Genomic DNA, 19,074 nt, shown 5'->3' with positions numbered 1-19,074 from the left:
GAAATCTCATTTCAGACACAGAATATCCCTGCAGGAATAATAAAAAGTTAGATTCTGATACAAATGCATTTTTAGACTGAGGAAGTAAAAATACAAAAATTCCTTGAGCAATTCATAACAAGACTGTTTCATGTTGGACACTCTGTCTCATCTACTACCATTTATTACTGGACTGCATTAAAGGTCACCAAGAACCTCCCCTCAATTTTGCAACCCAACGAGCCACCAAACACGTCACATAACACGAGGTGTTTAAGGTTAGAAAGCTGATGAGGCCTGGAGGTAAGGTGACATATTCTCCCTCTGACTGAGGCTGGTGTTTGTCAGTCCTGCTTACTGGGTTAAAATGAGGGAGTAAACATAGTAAATGTATAAAGACAGGTAGCTCCTCTGTAACGAGGCGTGAACTCCTCTGCAGGAGTCACTAATCCTTACACATGTTCGCCCTCTAGTGTTTCAAAGATTCAACTGCAACTGCAACTCATCTTTTCTATTCAGTGCAGCTCAGACTGGAACACTTTTTGTGACTGACCACAATCTGCAAGGAGGAAGGTAACGAAGACCCACATCACAGAAATGCTCCTCAGCTCCTGAAGGCATGTTTTTTTTTTGTTTTACACTTCACTTCAGTTGTGTTACAGTTTGTACAGATGCATCCCACTGAGCTCTGATAAATCCTCACCTATCTTGCAGTTTGAACAGGCACTGCTGTCTTGTCTAATGTAATCTGTGGTTGGAAGATCTGTTCATTAAACAGACATTGAGATTTTGAAGAGGACCATGTTTTGGGGAATTGTTTCTGCCATCCTACCGACATCATAATCGCTGGCTACTTATTCCACCTGCGCTCTACTCGGGCCTCCTCACCTTTGACTTAAAAAATTAGAACTGATGCAAGCAGCTGCAAAACCCAGGCTTTTGATCTCAACTGTCATTGGAGAACATAAAAGGTTGGATAGAGATCAGAGGGTCTACAGCCTGGTGAGAACCATCTCAATGAGAATCAGATTTTGTTTGAATGTATACTGTTTAAATTTTCGAGAAAAGTACTTGCCAAAGTTCTAATAAGATTCCTATGTTTTAAAAGTATTTTTGCTATCACGATCAGAAGAAATAATTGTGATTAAAACAACAAATCCAGTCTGATTTATGTCATATTCATCCGATAAATTCCAATTTGTTTACATTAACGATGACTTTTCTGCATCCAAACACTTCATGGAGTTCCTCAGAATTCTGTGAATGAATTGATGAGTGTTGTGTTATGCAGATGACACTCACCTGTATTTGGCTATTAATCCAGATGAAACAAATCAGTTTAACTTCAAGCATGTCTCAAAGACTTCAAATCCTGGATGACTTTTAATTTTCTACTTTTGAATTCAGGCAAAACTGAAGTTTATATTTGGCCCTGAACACACTGATAGAAATGAGAGTAGGAGATCATTTCTAGCTTCTCTGCATTTTCTCTGAAGAATCCAGAATAGAGTTTAAAGTCCTTCTGCTTCTGCAAAGCCTTTAAAGCCCGGTTCTATTGTTAAACACCTCTTTATCCCGACAGAGACCTTCAGGCTTCTAGAGTTTCCTAAAGTAGGTGAGGCCGAGCTTTAAGCAGCTCTCTTGAAGAACCACTCAGACGGTACACAACATCTCTGCTCTTAAGATTAGAGTTAAAAGTTTATTTTTTGAGAATGCTTATATAGGGAAACATAATAATATGTGTCTTTATTGTTATCATCACTTTAACAGTGAGTTTGACAGATTTATGATAACCAGTTGCTCCTGGTGTTGCTCTCCTGCTCCCTCCCACCCCACTCCTTCTTAATCGATGTGTTTCTATGGACACAGCAGATAGAAAAGAACAAGCAAGCACAAGAATGAGTCATTTATTTCTCATTTGAAAAGGACTTTTTTGGGGAAATGTGTGGAACAAACATATTGCAGCAATATTGCAGATTCCTCTCCTCTTCACAGCTAAATAACATTTACAAAGAACTCACTGACATCACAGTCATATCAAATCATAGAAATAAACTTGAATCATTTGAACACTTTTGTTGTGACTTTAGTGTTGCAGTTTTCAGACTTACGGTAAAAGGCTCCGTCTCTAACCTTTATATTTCAGTGCTGCACTTTGCAGTAAACTCATGCAGTGAGTGAACCCCCTCCTGATGCCTATGTTGTGCAGAAATCCACTCATCATTAGCTTCAAGCCAGAGTCTGAAAACCCTGATTTGAACCTGATGCGTTTGGATTTCTAACAGCCTGAAGTGGAGTAAAGTTCATTTTCTAATAATACACATTATTTTTCACCCCTGCAGATTGCAGCTCATGTCCAGTTCGGTCCTGTTGCCTTCAGCTTTTGGCAGTTGAGTAAGTGCTGTGAGTGAATCAGCATTTGTGTATTGATAAAAAGTCTCACCGCGGTGCACAGAGGAGACTGACTGTTTCACGTCATCTCAGGTTACATCCAAGCTTTGTCAGCTCAACAAATATTAGATACTGAAGTGCAGTTTGATATGATGCCAACAGTCACGTATTTGGAATGCATTGCTTTACTTTGTGCTTCAGGTCTCTTTTTGAATGAAGACTTGATGTGTCGCAAATAACACGTGAGAGGATAAACATCAAATGCAGGGTAATGCTTTATATATGGGTTAAAAAGAAGCAGCAATTTTTGAAGCATCAAAAGCTAAAACTACATCTGCACATGCTTTATGAAATACACACAAGGGTTAACATACTGCCGGTGGTGGAGAGAAACACCAAACACATTCTCATTCGCAGGTCGTCAAATACTTACTTTTATCAAAGCTGTTTGTGTCTCGTGGATGCACAAGGTGCCGTGTGCCTTATGTTTAGCCACCAAGCATGACGTGGTTATGGTTTGGAAAAGATGGTGGTTTAGGTTGAATGTGACTTGGTCACTGTTTGGTTACACACACAGACTACTTGGTTATGGTTAGGAATAGATCACGGTTTGGGTTATGTTAAAGAAATGGACGTTGACTTTTGCTTCATCTTGGACTGAAACATTGATCTCCAGGGAAACCTGGGTTTGTTCCATCGGTTCCATCGGTTCCATCGGTTCGATGGAACAAACCCAGGTTCCCCCCTTTTGTCCTTCGTCATCTGACCTTTTTTTAACCAGCCTCAACACGGTGCATACGGCCTGGAGCACGGCCTGCGTGGTGAATGCATTACCTTTTGCTGCGTGGTATCATTTCATTTCGGCGTCCATATCAACAGATAAGAGCAGCTCCGTCTCACCTCAGTTATAAAATAGAACGTGTTGACGTGTCACAAAGAAACTGTCTGTGATCACATTCTGATATTTATATAATCATGGCGACATCTTACCAGGTGAAGGGCGGCGTTTCCTCCGCTGTGTGTGTGTGTGTGTGTGTGTGTGTGTGTGTGTGTGTGTGTGTGTGTGTGTGTGTGTGTGTGTGTGTGTGTGTGTGTGTGTGTGTGTGTGTGTGTGTGTGTGTGTGTTTGTTGGTGTGTGTGTGTGTGTGTGTGTGTGTGTGTGTGTGTGTGTGTGTGTGTGTGTGTGTGTGTGTGTGTGTGTGTGTGTGTGTGTGTGTGTGTGTGTGTGTGTGTGTGTGTGTGTGTCACGCCCTGAACAAGAGTGAACAAAAACCACGTAGCTGCTTTTTGATAAAAACTCATCACTCGTCTACTTCAGTAATACTAAACTGATTTTCGAAGAGAAACTCACGCAAACCAGCAGCAGCTGGAACTCACTGTTCCCTCGGACGCAGTACAAATGTGATCACAGAGCGTTTCCCTGAATATTTTAGCTCCGATACGTTCGCAGCTTGCGTGAAAAAGATGCGTCGGGTTTATTTTATAAATGACGCGACGCCCGGCAGTGTGGCTGCTCTCATCCGGTAATATAGAGGCTGAAATGAAATGACACCTCGCAGCAGCAGGTAACACAAACATCACACATTCAGTGTGTACCAGGCCGAAGACACACGGTACCTGGTGTGTATGTCTGACGCCAACGGCTGTGAGGAAACGGCAGTATTTGACACCCTGGAGTCATTTCAGGACCAAATGTTTACACTTAAACACACAATAATCCCAGATGGAAGATTTGATGAGTTAAAGAACCCAAACTGAACGGGTTAATACTTAGATAAATGAGTCCTGTAGTGCAGTAGCTTCATGTGGCTCTGCTGGCAGTAGCATTTGTCAAAGTATCACTTCTGATTTTCAAAAGCAAAGTATGTGAGCCAGGCACTCCCTGAAGAGGCATCGTGGGACAATTCTCAGGAGGGGAAGTCCTCTGCAGAAAATGCTGAGCAAGTCTTAAAGGTCAACAGTGTCATGGATCGGTACCTCGGTTTGTGTTCTACAGAGATGGAGGACCCGGAGGAGGGAGAGGAGAGCCAAAGAGGAGGCACTGAAGGAGGCTGTCTGCTGAGCGATCTGCTGAGAAGGAGAAAGCACGAGGGAGAGATCACGCTTTAGTTACGATGGGAAACAGTCCAGAGGCTCAACATGACGAGCAGCAGCCACCTGACGAATACAGTCACAAAGGAACAGCATGTGTTTGAGTCAAATAATGAAAGAAATGAAAAGGTAATTATCTAAAACACACTGTTGTGTATCTTGTGAACATTAACAACTAAACTCTATATTTTTAGCAATGGTACACTATCCATGCCATGAGCATTTAAAGTTATAAAAAATAAAAAAAATAAAGTGTGACTTTTCTGTGGTTTCAAGTCAATAAAAACACAAATGATCCCACTGGTGTGTCTCTAACCAGCTGGACCGTGCATCTCTAGTTCTGTGTTGTTGCAGCCACTTCCAGGGGTGTGTTCTTTTCTGTGACTTTGTGCCTGACAAAAGTGACATGAATTTATTACATTTGATAAACGCCACAACAGTTAACCTTGTTTTGAATGAACATGGTTTCATATGTACGCGCATAAAGTTAAACTCGCACTTATCCGCAACATCTGTGGGAACCAGTGCAGACATTGTGATGGCCCTCCTCAAAGGTGCAACATAATTAAAACAAGACAATGGTAATCTGGTCTCTCAGTCAAGGTTTAAGTACAATTCTGGACTTTAAATGATTATTGATTAAATATTGAATCTTGAATGTTAATTATCTGGGAATGCTGGGTAATATGGATGTATATCTTACATTAAATAATAAGAATGCAGTATACAAACCCTTTTAAAAAAAAAATGTCGGGACGCTGTGTAAAATGAAAATAAAACCAGAATGTGAGGATTTGAAAATTATATAAACCCATATTTAATTAAAAACCAAAGAAATGTTATTTTTCAATACAAAAATATATGTTCATTTTAAATTTGACGCCAGCCACACTTTTAATAAAAAAAAGTTAGGACAGAGTCAACAAAAGACTGTGGGCAAATAACACAAAAATGTAAGAATAATGTTCCACAACATAAAATTGCAAAACACTTGGGGCATCATCGTCTACGGTTCATAATATCATTAAAAGATTCCGAGAATCTGGAGAAATCTCTGAACACAAGGGACAAGGCTGGAAACCAATATTGGATGGTGGTGATCTTCGGGCCCTCAGGCAGCACTGCATTAAAAACACACTATTCTGGAGTGGAAATCACTGCATGGGCTCAGGAACACTTGTGAAAACCATCGTCTGTGAACACAGTTCATCGCTGCGTCCACAAATGCAGGTTAAAACTCTGAGCAAAAGAAAAGCAAAAGCAAAAGAAAGCAAAAGAAAAATGTTTCCATTGCAAAGAAGAAACCAGATATAAACATGATCCAAATATGTCTTCTTGGGTACCGAGCTCATTTAAAATGGACTGAGGTGAAGTGGAAAACTGTCCTGTGGTCTCAACCAAAACTTTTTGGGAAATCATGGACACAACATCCCCTGTGCGAAAGAGGAGAGGGACCACCTAGCTTGTTATCAGCGCACAGTTCAAAAGCCAGCATCCCAGATAGTATAAGGGTGCATTAGTGCACATGGCATGGGTAGCTTGAACATCTGGAAGGAAGCATTAATGCTGAATGATATATTCAGGTTTTGGAGCAACATATGCTGCCATCCAGACAACGTCTCTTTCAGGGAAGGTCTTGTTTACTTCAGCAGAACAACGTCCAACCACATTCTGCACGTATTCCAACAGCATGGTTCTCTAGTAGAAGAGTCCGCTGATAAACTGGCCTCCTGCAGTCCAGACCTGTCAATCATTGAAAACATCTGGAGCATCAGGACATGAACAATACAACAAAGGAGACCCTGAACTGTTGAGCAGCTGGAATCCTCTATCAGGCAAGAATGGGACCACATTTCACTTTCAAAACTCCAGAAACTGGTCTCCTCAGTTCCCAAAGGTTTCCAGAGTGTTGTTAAAAGAAGAGTTGCTGCAGCTCAGTGGTGAACATGATCCTGGAACAACTTTATAGAGACATGTTGCTGACATCAAATTTTAAATGAGCAGATATTTTCCAAGAAACAATGACATTTCTGACTCAACATTTAATATGTTGTCTTTGGTCTATTTTTAAGTAAACATGAGTTCACATGTTATTTAAATCATCACATTCTGTTTTTTAACTTACATTTTACACAGCATCTAAACTCATTTGAAAATGGGGTTGTAATACAAATAGTATTATATATTTGTTTTTATTTTTTGCATTTGTTTATAATAAGAAATCTGGGGCAGCCAGTTGGGATGTCCATTTTCCATGATACAGATGGTTTACATGGCTCATGGGTCAGGTAGGAGGGCCTTTTAACACAATTTCATAGAGAGGTCAGTTCCAACACTGCCAAACGCTCCGTGAGATGGCATTTTGGCACAATGGTGCTTGAAAGCCAGCATGCTAATATGCTGGCATTAGATGGTTTTGAAGTACAACGAGTTTCCTGGTCCCGTTCCACGAGGCCAGAGTGGGAAACTCAAGCAAAATGGACTTCCGCCTCATCAAACAATTAACAATGAGTCAGTGACACTGATGTTAATCAGAAAAGCACAACAATGCTACAGTACCAGGTTGAGAATGAGCACGGCACAACCTGCAGGCAATGTGTCTTTTTATTGGAAAAAGACAGACACCCTCCATTAGGGATGTTTTGGCTTTAGATGTTTGCTTTTTGAGAAGCATTCAACATGCCCTCAGACTCACAACACAATGTGTTTCATTCTTGAACGAATGTGGTATATAATTAGAGAAATACTTGTGAGATAATGGGGTTGATTTTGGAGAGCTGGAGTTGGTGTGAGTGTAAGGATGCTGTTACCTGTAATCAGAGCTGAGGAGGCCCAAAGCCTCAGCTGTGGGGGGGGTACGAGGAACGGCACTGTGGCAGAAGGCTACTGACGATCTGCAAGAGACTGACACTGTTAGATGGACACACAACACATACATACAGTACAATGTAAATATTTCAGACTTAAACCCTTAAAATAATAATAAAGTCAAGAGCTCAACACTTACCCACATCAGTAAGGTTAAGGTCGGGTTACATTTAGCATGAGGGAACGTGAGATTAAGTTATTTTGAAACTTTTGTGGTACAATGTATGAAGCTGAACTTTTAACTGCAAATGGAAAATGTGGAAATAAATATTGAGTGTGGAAGATCGGACAAAATACGTCACAGATAGTATTGATTCATAGATATTTACAATATATTAACACAACACTGTACAGTTAAAGCTTTAAAATACTTGGTATGTACACGTGCATATAAAGTGATCAGAAAGCAAACAGGCATTGGAAACATTCAGTGGTATGACATTTAACAGTCTGTGTGTTTAAAAGCTGTGGCGTTAGCTCAGAGATGCTGCTTGCAGTATGCGAGCACTGGCAGCATGAACACCAAAAATAAAATGGGACTCAGTGTTGGGCGGTACACACAGTATTGCAAAGTGCTACAGGCACAACAGACTCGAGTTTGGGTTAGACAGACATTTCATGGAAATAACTTTAAATGAAAGGGGTGGAGCCACAAGATCACTTCTCCGGTTATGTAAATTTAGACTGAAGACAGAGAAGGCCATTTAAAAGGTATCAAAATAGCATAATTAACCTGGCAGAGAATCCCGATTTAACTCCATAATTTCATATAATTTCTCTGTATCTGATTAGTTGTAAATTTTGGGGAAATTTGCACCACTATAGTGCATGTTTTCAGACCTCAGTTGTTGTTTTTTTTGTCTATATTGAATTCATTTGTTGTATAGTTTTTGTAAATTTGTGTTCCTGTGCTAAATACAAGGTTGTAGTATGACAACATGGGAGGTGTACCCAACCTTGTGGTTGAAACCAACGATGACTTTCATTATAGAGACAATTATTCTTTTTTTTACCTTCATAATTCTTTTGCTGTGTAGTGTAATACAGAAAATAGTGAAAAATATACATTTTTATCCTCCAAATGTCTTATTTTGTCTGACAAAAAAATCTGTCCTAAAAATTGTTGTGTTAACTATCATGTAAATCATCATTTTGCTCTAAAATAAAATTGTTGCCAATTGGGATTATGCTTTAAAGTGATTGATAGTTGGCAATTTCTTGGGGAAATCTGACATATGGGGGGCGAGTAGGGGCTAAACAACATATTTTTGTTAGTCCAGCCATGCTCCTATTAACCACAGCAGCACTCCGCCTTATCCATTATATCTACTCAGACTCATTTATCCCACATTTCAGCTGTAATCCCTTCTGTCTAGAAGACCTGCACCGTTTGACCGTATTGTTACAGCCATATGCCATAATGTGCCTCAGGTCAACCAGCAAAGGTCTTGAGCTTGTGGGGAACGATGCACTCGTGTCCAAAAATCCCTCTACAACTGTCACAAACAATATTTAAGCAATGAATAGCACTTTTTGAGCAATGACAGCTTCAGTTCCTTCCACTGACAGACCAACCTTTAGAGCAGAGGTGTCAAACATACGGCCCGCAGGCCGGATCCAGCCCGCCAGGGGGTCCGGCTCGGCCCGCCGGATGACTTTGCTAAGTGTGAAAATTACAGAAAGACATACATTGCATTTCTATGAGAATATGGAGGTTTATGAGTACAAACGTTTTGTGATTTTTTTTTTAATTTTTTTTTTAATCGATCCAGTAATTGCTTCAGAAACAGCGTAAATGCGACTTCTGCTCCGGAGGGAGAAGCTGCTGCTCGCTTTGTGACCCGTTAAATCTGCAGAGGAGAGCCCAGGCAGATAAACAGTGGGCTGATGTCTGAGTTTTTGCTCTTTATGTTTCTAGTTTATTGTAAAAAGACTTTTAAAATAGGGTTTATCATCCAAAAACCTTCACCAATGATTTAAACATAGAGAAATATTGTCGTTATGTATGCGTTATTATGCTATGATTTTACTGGTCTGGCCCACTTGAGATGAAAGTGGGCAGTATGTGGCCCCTGAACTAAAGTGAGTTTGACACCCCTGCTTTAGAGGGCCCAAAGCCATAAAGTCCTGTGACCACATTTGGTTCCCCACTGTGAGGGGTTTACAATCTTGATGTCTAAAGGTTTATTGGTTATCTATTTCATGTAGCTGCCTTTAAAAACATTATTGACTTCAGTTCCCCCAAGACATGTGACTGTTGTGGTCCTGAACCAGGGAAGAGGAACTGCCAGAAGTCATAAACAAACATTTTTCAGTTTTACCAGTTATCGTTTGACTTCAGTTGCCCACTAAAGTCACTTTCAATTTCTGGGTGCTTTTCCACCATAATTCCCCAACAACTAATGTCCAGGAGCTTTCAAAGCGGTTAAAGGTCCTTCAGCACGTTGTAATTTACATTTCTACAGCAGGGAAAAATCTAAAATAGTTTTCTTTGCAGTCCCTGCTGAGAGAAATCCCACAGACAATACTCTGAAACAGCAAATGATTTGAAACTTTACACAACACTAGGTGTACCATGGGGCAGAAAACAACATTTGACAGACTTCTTGTCATCTTTTATTGGTTCAAATTCACCTGACTGAAATATTTGCATAGGCTCATTGTTTGGTTGGTTGGTTGGTGTGTGTGTGTGTTTGTGTGTCTGTTTAATGGAGTGGAGGGAATCACAGAGAGGAGATCACAATGGTTTCCGTCTTTACCCTCGGCCAACACACAAGTAGGAAATATACCTATAAGGTTGTACCTGATAATAATATACCTGGTCTTAAGGGAATATACATGGTAATTATTCATTAGTTCTTCCTGTTTCCCAAGCAGCCAATATATTTCATTTCACTTCTATGTTGAAGTGGTCTGTATTACTGCACAACAATACAACTGAAAAGGAAGAAAGTTACAAATGTGAACTCACCACCTGGTGCACTTAGTGACCTGTTAGGTATGAAGGTATGAAAAAAATATTTCCTCTGACTGGGACAGATGTGTTACAAAGATTGTATACTACCCATTAGTTCACTTAAATTGCTGTAATATAGCCTCTGGCCACTCGTTGCACCAATAAGGATACTGCTGTTGAGGAGTGCTCAGTCAGTCATGGCCAAATTAACCTGTTAACTAATTATGGACTGAAAGCTCTCAGAGACAGAGATGCAGAAACATTACATGTCGTTTGGGAAGTTTACAGTGACTGCTTGTTAATCTGAAAAATAAATGGACACCAGTAGCTGAGGGGAAAGAAAAGCTCCTTCAAAAATCTGAAACTAAACAGCTTTCTTCACATAATGTCTAGCAGCTTGTAATCTGCATTAAATTGTTTGAAGAAGTAAAACATTGGTGTTGTCACATTAGGGGAGTTAAAGTACATTTATCTGATTCAAAATGCACATCAAGTCAGGCTTTAAAAAAATGGATCAGCTCGGGTGCTGACTGTGCAGTAAAGACCCGGGTGGACGGTAATATATAAACGATTATCTAGTGCAACAATGAGCTGCCTGAAATATTTTATGTTCATATTCTCAAATTTAAATGTAGCATAAAGAGTTCATTGACATGTCATAAAGACATCTTCTCAAATTCTATTCACTTCATTCAAGTCAAGCAGACGTAGAACTTCAGTGGTTTAAGGTAGAAAAACACAGACAAGATGTGGGCCAATCACTGAAACGGCTTTCAAAGCAGCCAATCAGAAGTCTGGAAAATAGTGGTGCCTGTCAAATGAGTTTTTGCCCCATGCTGCATGTTGAACAACTTGTTTTGTAGTCAAGAGTGTGTGTGTGTGTGTGTGTGTGTGTGTGTGTGTGTGTGTGTGTGTGTGTGTGTGTGTGTGTGTGTGTGTGTGTGTGTGTGTGTGTGTGTGTGTGTGTGTGTGTGTGTGTGTGTGTGTGTGTGTGTGTGTGTTTCCATTTACAGTAATAAACAGTCTGATAGTGATGGTCTGAATGAATGAAACAGGGAAAGACAGAAAAGTCCCACTGATGGAAAGAAGAAAAAAAGAAAAGTGTACAGAGGAGACATGTTGAAGAGGACATGATTAAGTATTTTCCAAGTCTGTATTGTGGACAGCACCCAGACAAAAAATATCAACCAACAATTATAAGTATTATCTGACAAAGCATTGTCCATCCCTCAGTAATCAAAGCCAAAGACAAATATATATTTTTAAAAAAACAGCATTTTAGCCCGAGGTACATGAAAAAATAAATTAAAAAAATCACCAGAACAAAAAGGTTTGTGTGGCAAAAACAATCAGCCAGAGCAGGTGTGTGTTATCAGGCTACAGTGTGTACTGTGTGTAGTAGGTACTGTAAGGCACACACAGAAACAGGAGAGCGGCATCACGTGTGCAGAACGAGGACTTCCAACGATGGTTTAAAGTACATCAAACATTTTAAGAAATAAGTTGGAATAACTCAGGTCAAATGAGAAGGTCAACATGAGCTGTGACTCCACCACTAAGAGGTGGAAATACTGGAGACTCGTCAGGTAACTGACCACGTATCCCACAGACTGCAACTACAGGGAGCACTGGAGGGAAAACCATTCAATGTCTAATGCTCAATCAGAGATATCAGGAATTTCTAACAGTTACTGTCTCCCACTTAACAGGATGAGCTGAAGAAAAGTGTCAACAAACTGAAGGCAAAATGGCCGCCAGCTACCATCACTGGCAACTACATCTCCAACCTGCTATCATTGCAAAACATGAAACAGACATGCTGGACCACTACAGCAAAACGTGATATAGCCAGTCTGTCTAGGTGTGACACTTTCACGTTTGATTGATTGATTTACAGGAAAATGAAACTTTTAGGAAAAAGACCATGGTTGGGGTTACAACAAAAACAATATGGCTGGGAAACAAAAAACAACTCAAGAACAACGGTTTCATCTCCTGGTTTCTAAAATCTGCCTCCCACATTTCTGATTCATGCCACCAGGCCACCTATCCTGCCTCCTGATACTGCCAAACAAATGTCCTTTGTACGTGGTCACATGAACCTTTGTTCCGTTACTTTTACGTGCGTGTAAGTTTCATGTTTGCAAAACATGAAACTGTCATGTCCAGAGAGGCCAAATCGTTGCTATCTCACGTTTTGCTGTAGTGGACGGGCGTGTCTATTTCACGCTTTGCTGTGAAATTGGGTTGACATCTCAGTGAAATCCAAAATAAATTCAGCTTCAACAAATTCAAAACTGAGGTATGAACAGTTTGGATGTGATGCACTTTTTAAATAAAAACGACAAAAATTAGAAATAATAACAGCCAATTAGCTTCATCCTGGAACGCTCCCACATCGAATAATATGCCAGCATTCATTCTTTCTGTTCTTCCAACATTCCCTGAATGCAGCATACAGACTAGCAGTTCCCTCCACTTCCTGTTTGTGTTCTACGTAGTCCAAAGTCCAGCTCCATGTCTGTAACTGAGGAAACTGATATCAATCCTCTCGTAAAACAATCATATTTCTTTGACTTTTAAACGCTTAATTCTAACCATCAATGTAATTTGTGGAATCTGTTCTTTAAAGTCTAAATGATATCTCGATGCTAATGTTCATTCTGGTTCGGTAGTTGGCTCATTCCGGGTTGAATGAGGTGCGTCATGCTCCCTGAGTTTGGGGCAGTGCCATAAAAGAGCCCCACGTTAACTGAAAACACTCACTGTGTTACTGATGCTACGTTGTTGGTGTATCAGTAGAACGACCAGACTCACTCCACTTCTCCCCGTCAGCGTGAGGATATAACAATACTAAGTCAGGTGACTACACTTCCTTTGAATCACCTGTTTGCTGAATTCATTCCCTGATTTAGGTATATATTCTATTAGTTTTGAGAATATAAAGCATGTAATCCTTAAATTGATTTGAAGATTCATGGTTATCTTTGAGCTGGCTCAGAGCAACCGTGACGGTTCAGATTTCATGACCACTGTGCTGCAGTCTATGTGAGATTCAGTTAATAGCTTGTATGTTGGTTGGTCAAAGATTTCCATTAGTAATTTTTATATATTCATTTGCGGTAATTTATTTATTTATTGCTTCCTCGTACAACGACTGGACTGTGGGATTCACATGCCATGTTTGGGTGCTCGCTCGTGGCCCTTCCTCCTTATCATCAGGTCTTCTCTGTCACGGCCTCCCTTACAGCCTACACTGCATTCAGATCAACGGTTGTGTGGAAGGAGAAGGAAGTCTGCCGTATAAGAGCATCTAAACGTGAACATGCATAGCTGAGTACATGACTATTATAAGAGCAAACCACTGGGGGGTGCTAGAGATGGACCAAACTGATGGCTGGAACAACCCTTTATGAGGAGGCCGCTACACACCGAGGTGCACCGTGACACAAAACATCCAGCGGACACCAGCGATTAGTCTGTCACTCCTCGTCCTCAGCTGTCAGTAATACAAGATGTGTGTCTGTGTGAGATTAGAAACTGAAAAAAAAATCTAAAACATTAAAGGAGTCAGTATTCTTCAAACAGTCCTTGTGTCTCATGGACGCTGGACTTTAGGTGTTTAAATCTTGGTAAGTCTTTGAAACAACGGTCCAACCTGCTTGGGCAAACCAAAATGTGCAAGGAGTGCGATACCACAAATTCCTTTGAGAAGAAATTCTCTGAGAGTGTGTCTTGTCAGAAGAGCCCGACTGATACGATATCAAACGCCCGCTTTTACCAGCCGATATCGGACTATCATAGATATTTCAGTATTGGCATATATTGGCCGATATGTGCCAATATGAAAACATGAAGCAGAAAAGGATGCTCCAATAAATTAAAAATAGCTGTATTTGTGTGTCTTTTTTTTCAGTTACTTATAATTATTAAATTCCACGGTGAATTTAAATGTTTCAGTGCGCTGATATCAGGGTGGACAATGAGCCGTAAAACATCCGGCCTCCATCGCATATCTTTTATACAAGAATCAACAGTCATGTGTTTATAGAAAATACTGTCACAGAGTCGACTTCCTCCATTCTCAGTATGTAATCTATTTGACTATGTGTTGATGTGTCTGCAGAGAGGAAGGTGACCATTCCTCACTTATTTGATCAACATTTATATGAGCTCAGCACTTGTGATATTTGAGAAATGTTTGGTCTCAGTCTTTCTGCCCATAAAGGTTTTCTGTAGGAGTTTTACTCCCTGACCTCTAACCCTTTAAGGAATGTCATTTCCCAGAGAGGGGGTGTTTATTTGAGTATCATTTTTACTTGCAATATGTATGTTTGATTGTGCCTCTTTAGAAGGTAAATTTACTTAATATTATTGTAAAAAAAAGTGGAGGTGAGTACCGAGCAGCACTGGTTGAATACTGACGAATTCCACTTGCGTTTAAGTGGCACTAATGCCAAAGAACCTCCCTGATTGGCGGTCTGATCTATAAAAGGTCTTGGGTGTTTAGGGGTTGTTTCTTTTTGGTTCTGTGGGAAAGTGGAGGAGTGCATCCTCTTGTGTGCTTTGTTTTTGTTTGTGTTTTGGCTGTTCTTCCCACTCACATTATGATCATCAACAACATACAGAATATGAAGAAAGAATATTAGCCAGTGTATTGATATCGGAATGAGTAAGAATGAGTATCGGTCGGGCTCTAATTGTTTGCTCCATTTTTATGATATCTCACCCTTCACTCAGACAGCAGACTTGTGACCTGAGCGTGTTATCAGATGCAGGTAAACACACGTCTGCCTTCAGACAGTTTGTTTGAATCATACTGAACCCTCAAACTTCCAAAATCTTTCTGAACAAAGAAGAAAGCTTGCGCTGAAACGTAAGTGGATTATAGTATTTTGTGTACACAGTATGAGACGTACTACCATTAACACAGTGTGGATATTACATTGAATATAGAAGACAGTATTTAATGTGTTATGACCCTCATTCGAACATACGAGTGTCCGCCAAGTGTCCAGTCAACGTCTCTATGTCTCTGTAATCACTTCATGCATGTGTGGTCTCGACCTGAAGAACCTTAATGCTAAAAACGCTCATTAAAAAGTCTCTGAACGTCCTCCTGTGGAGCGTCAGCAGTCTCAGAACGAAAGGAAGGAAGGCGGGGCCACTTGTGCTCCTTAAAGTCAAATCCCTGAGCAAAGTCACTGAACATTCAAAACCCATTGGCCGAGGCTTAGGCACGGGGAAACAGGAAGTGGGAAACAGGAAACCACTCTGTCCTCCTCTCTGTGAGCCCCCACTCTCTCAGGTGACCAAAGAGAAGGATGATGGGAGTTGCGGTTTTAGTGTCGATAAGGAGCATGGTGGAGGAGCCTTCAGAAGGCTTAAAGGATTTACAGTAGGCGGTCATTCTCGGGGCCGGTAAGCGCTGTAGTATCTGGGGTAGAGGGGTGTGTAGTGGGAGGAGTGACTGTAGGGGGTGGAGGGGCCGGAGTTGAGGTAGGAGCTAGAGGGGGTGAACGCGGGAGAGGAGCTCTGGTACACAGAGGGGTAACCGAGGGAGGAAGAGGGGGAGTAGGAGGAGGAGTAAGGGGAGGGGGAGGAGGGACTGGAGAGGATGGAGGAGCGCGTGATGTTGGACAGGGGCCGAGGGCGGGGCGAGGGGCTCCACGTGGAGCGCCGGAGCCCCAGACTAGGGGAGCGGTAGGGGGAGGAGGGGACGGATCCTGGCTGGGAGGGTCTGGTGGTGGAGATGGAGGTGGAGGTGGAGGTGGAGGGGCAGAGGGAGGAGGAGGGGTAGGGGGAGGGGGAGGAGGGTTGAGGGTCTGGGGTGTAGTGCCTGGAGAGGCCTGACATACGGGGCAGCGTGGGCGAGATGTTCACACTGAAACTGTGGGAGTCGACCACAAACGTCCGCACCCCCAGCGTCCAATGGGAGTGATCCAGCCTCAGGGGGTTGGAGGGGGGCGTCTGCATCAGGGGAGAGGAGGGGGCCTCCAGAGAAGGGGGGTTCTCTGGTGCCAGCGAGGCAACCGATGGAGACGACGGACTGCGGGGGGGTATGTGTGACGTAGGGGAGGTGAGCGCTGAGGCCAGAGCTGCAGCGGCCGCGCTGACCAGGGAGGGGCTAAGAGGGAAGGAGGGGTCATCGAGGAGGACCGACGGAGGACTGGCGAGGCTGCCGGGGGGCAAAGCTGAAGTGGAGCCTTGGGCTACGTTGGAGGCCGAAGCCGAGGCCAAGGAACTTACTTTGGGGGTGCTGGTCCTCGCGCGGATCAGCCGGCCCCCCCGGGTGCGATGGGTCTGCTCCTGATCGAAGGCCAGATCCTCCAGGCGCTGCGTGAGGGCCAGTTTCTGCTGGATGGCCATCCGCAGGAGGGAGTTCAGAGTCTTCTTCTCGTCCTCGGCTGCAGTCAGCTGCCTCTGCATCTCGTCCAGCTGGGTCATGTACTCGTCACACCTGCAGAGCACCGAGGTTTCAGACGGTCGGAGGAGAAACAAATCAGAGTTAAAAAGGAGCAGCTATCAACAAGAAGAAAAAAGGCATGAAAAGTTATAAATAGTTTGACATTTTGAGGAGTACTTGTCATTGAATGTCTGTTTCTTGGACACATTGACGTGCTGGACATTGTAAGTTTTAACAGGTTTAACCAAACAAGGAATAACATGTTAATTAATGAGCTCTAAAGGTGCAAACAGGTGGATGTTGTTACCTCGAGACCAAGCGAGCATTGTTGTTCTACCCCCGTGTGCTAAGTTAAGCTAGCTGGTTTCATGTTCACAGTGTAGACACAAAGTATTAATGAAAAGTAAATACAACATGTGACAAAGCTTAATTTCTAATGTGGATTGAAAGAAAACACAGAGAGAAATAGAATAACTCAAATGGTTGATTGACCTTTTGGCCAGAGGGCTCAGAAGTAGAGTTGTGGGGAACGTGAATGTACAAGCATTTCAGTTCAGGTTCGTATGAAAACAGTATTGTATTAGTGTACTTTATTTGCTCCAGCTCGGTCTCTGACCTGGTGGCGAACATGGCTCTCAGAGAGGAGAAGGTGGCGGCGTCCTCCTTCAGGGCCTTCAGCTCGTTCCTCAGCTTCATCATGGTGACGGTCACCATCGACTTCTCTGCCTCATACTTACTCTTCAGGTTGGACAGAGCCACCTCCGCCGTCTGGGAGAACACACACACACATACACACACACACACACACACACACACACACACACACACACACACACACACACACACACACACACACACACACACACACACACACACACACATAAATTCAGTTTTTTGTTTTCCAATTCGATTTCCCTTCCTTCAACATGACACTGACAGTGTTCACCTCCAGACCCCCCCAGCCACCTCGCTTTGTTTGAACTTACAATAATACCTTCAACAGTGCCACATTATTCATCATGGCGACCCCTCACCTGTTTGTTGGCCTTCAGCACCAGCCTCAGAGTGGCTATCTGCTCTCTCTTGGTGCTGAGCAAAGACTTGAGTTTCAGGATCTCCTCCAGGCAGCTCTCCTTGTCCTTGTCCAGCAGAGGGGCCAGCTCCCGGGCTGCAGCTCTCTGTCTGGACAGCTGCAGCGACCGGTCCACAGCCCGCTGGAGGTGCTTCACCTGGGGGAGGAGAGGAAGCAGGGGGAGGGGGAGGGGACAGGAGGTGAGGACACCAGAATATAAGAGGATACAAGGTGGTCAGCTTTATTCTGGAGTTGCTTCGGAGAAAAAGATGAAGAAAGGAGCTGGTGAATAAAAAAAATGAACAATAACAGCTGAAAAAGCAAACACACCATCAGCAAGCGATGAAGGGAAGGAGAGCGGAGAGGGAGGACATAAACAAAGAAAATACAGAGACAAAATGGGACGAGCTGGAGGAAAGATGGAGGTGGAGAAAAGTTGTGGTTGCTAAAAACTGAGGAGAGTAATTGGAGTTTAAGAGGGGGGAGGACAGGAAGTGAGCCGTGTGCTCTACCTGGTCCCTGATGATGGCGTTGAGATTGTAGATGTTCATTGGCTCCCTGCGCAGCTCACCGGCGGGATCCAGGGCGGGTGACGATGATGACGATGATGAAGAAGAGGCACTGATGCTGGGCGAGCGGGTAGGAGGTGTGCTGGGCGGCAGGCCGGGCTCAGATGGCCCCTGAGGACCCTCCCTGTCCGCCTCCTTCTCCTCTCCCTCCCGGTCCCCAGATAGAGGCTCTTTGGACGGAGACTCCGAGGGGCTCCGGGACTCCCCGGGAGTCGAGGTTGTCGAGGTGACAGCGGCCAGCCGCCTGGCCAGGCGCGGTGTGAGGAGAACTTTGCTGTTGTCCGAAGACATGGCTTTGAGACTGGCATAAACGCCCCTGAGGCCCCTGCCTTGTCTAGAAGAAGAAACAGTGAGTCAGATGTTTTAACCTGTGGAACATGTAACGTGTCGGTTGGTTTGAGTCGTTCTCTTCCTGTTAAAAAAAGGTTTCTTCACTAATTCCAGTAGTGAAATGTTCGAGCTCAGGGTTTGAATAGTCATTAAACTTAAACAGAGGACACAGAAGATGTCGACGTCTACGACACTGTGGAAAGTGAAGAGTCATGTATTCTAGTCGGTGTGTCAGATGCAGGGGAAATGGGAGGGTGTAAATACCTGAGCAACTTTGAGAAAACCCAAATCATTATCGGTCAGAGCATTTCCGAAATCCCAGAGCCTGTGGTGTCAGTCAGCGGTCTGAGGACGGACACACCCTGAACCAGAGACACAGTTTGGGGGAACTTACAGAACTTAAAGGATCTGC

At 42.9% G+C, this 19,074-nt stretch overlaps 1 protein-coding gene across 5 annotated transcripts in view; it reads right to left on the bottom strand.

Moving 5' to 3' along the window:
* Positions 1-1,870: 1,870 nt before the first annotated feature.
* LOC138635501 (protein bicaudal D homolog 1-like) overlaps positions 1,871-19,074 on the bottom strand; it is a 50,846-nt gene continuing 33,642 nt past the window's right edge. For 4 of the 5 annotated variants that reach the window (XM_069723002.1, XM_069723003.1, XM_069723004.1 and 1 more), the window contains exons 8-11: positions 18,276-18,666; positions 17,726-17,920; positions 17,308-17,459; positions 10,239-16,745 (exon numbers count right to left, since the gene is read on the bottom strand). In XM_069723002.1, coding sequence (XP_069579103.1) covers positions 15,692-16,745; positions 17,308-17,459; positions 17,726-17,920; positions 18,276-18,666 — 1,792 coding nt within the window. In that variant the 3' untranslated portion in view covers positions 10,239-15,691. Of the gene's footprint in view, positions 4,438-7,271; positions 7,356-10,238; positions 16,746-17,307; positions 17,460-17,725; positions 17,921-18,275; positions 18,667-19,074 lie in introns of those variants that run through there. The other variant, XM_069723006.1, reaches the window with a different exon arrangement.

The sequence above is a fragment of the Brachyistius frenatus genome, unplaced genomic scaffold (assembly GCF_029030835.1).
Source record: "Brachyistius frenatus isolate BFR_SWC_R1_liver_20210118 unplaced genomic scaffold, ASM2903083v1 Contig_312, whole genome shotgun sequence".
Lineage (NCBI taxonomy): Eukaryota > Metazoa > Chordata > Actinopteri > Embiotocidae > Brachyistius > Brachyistius frenatus.
The sequence above is the reverse complement of the archived record's forward strand: the minus strand, read 5'-3'. Positions and strand labels throughout refer to the sequence as shown.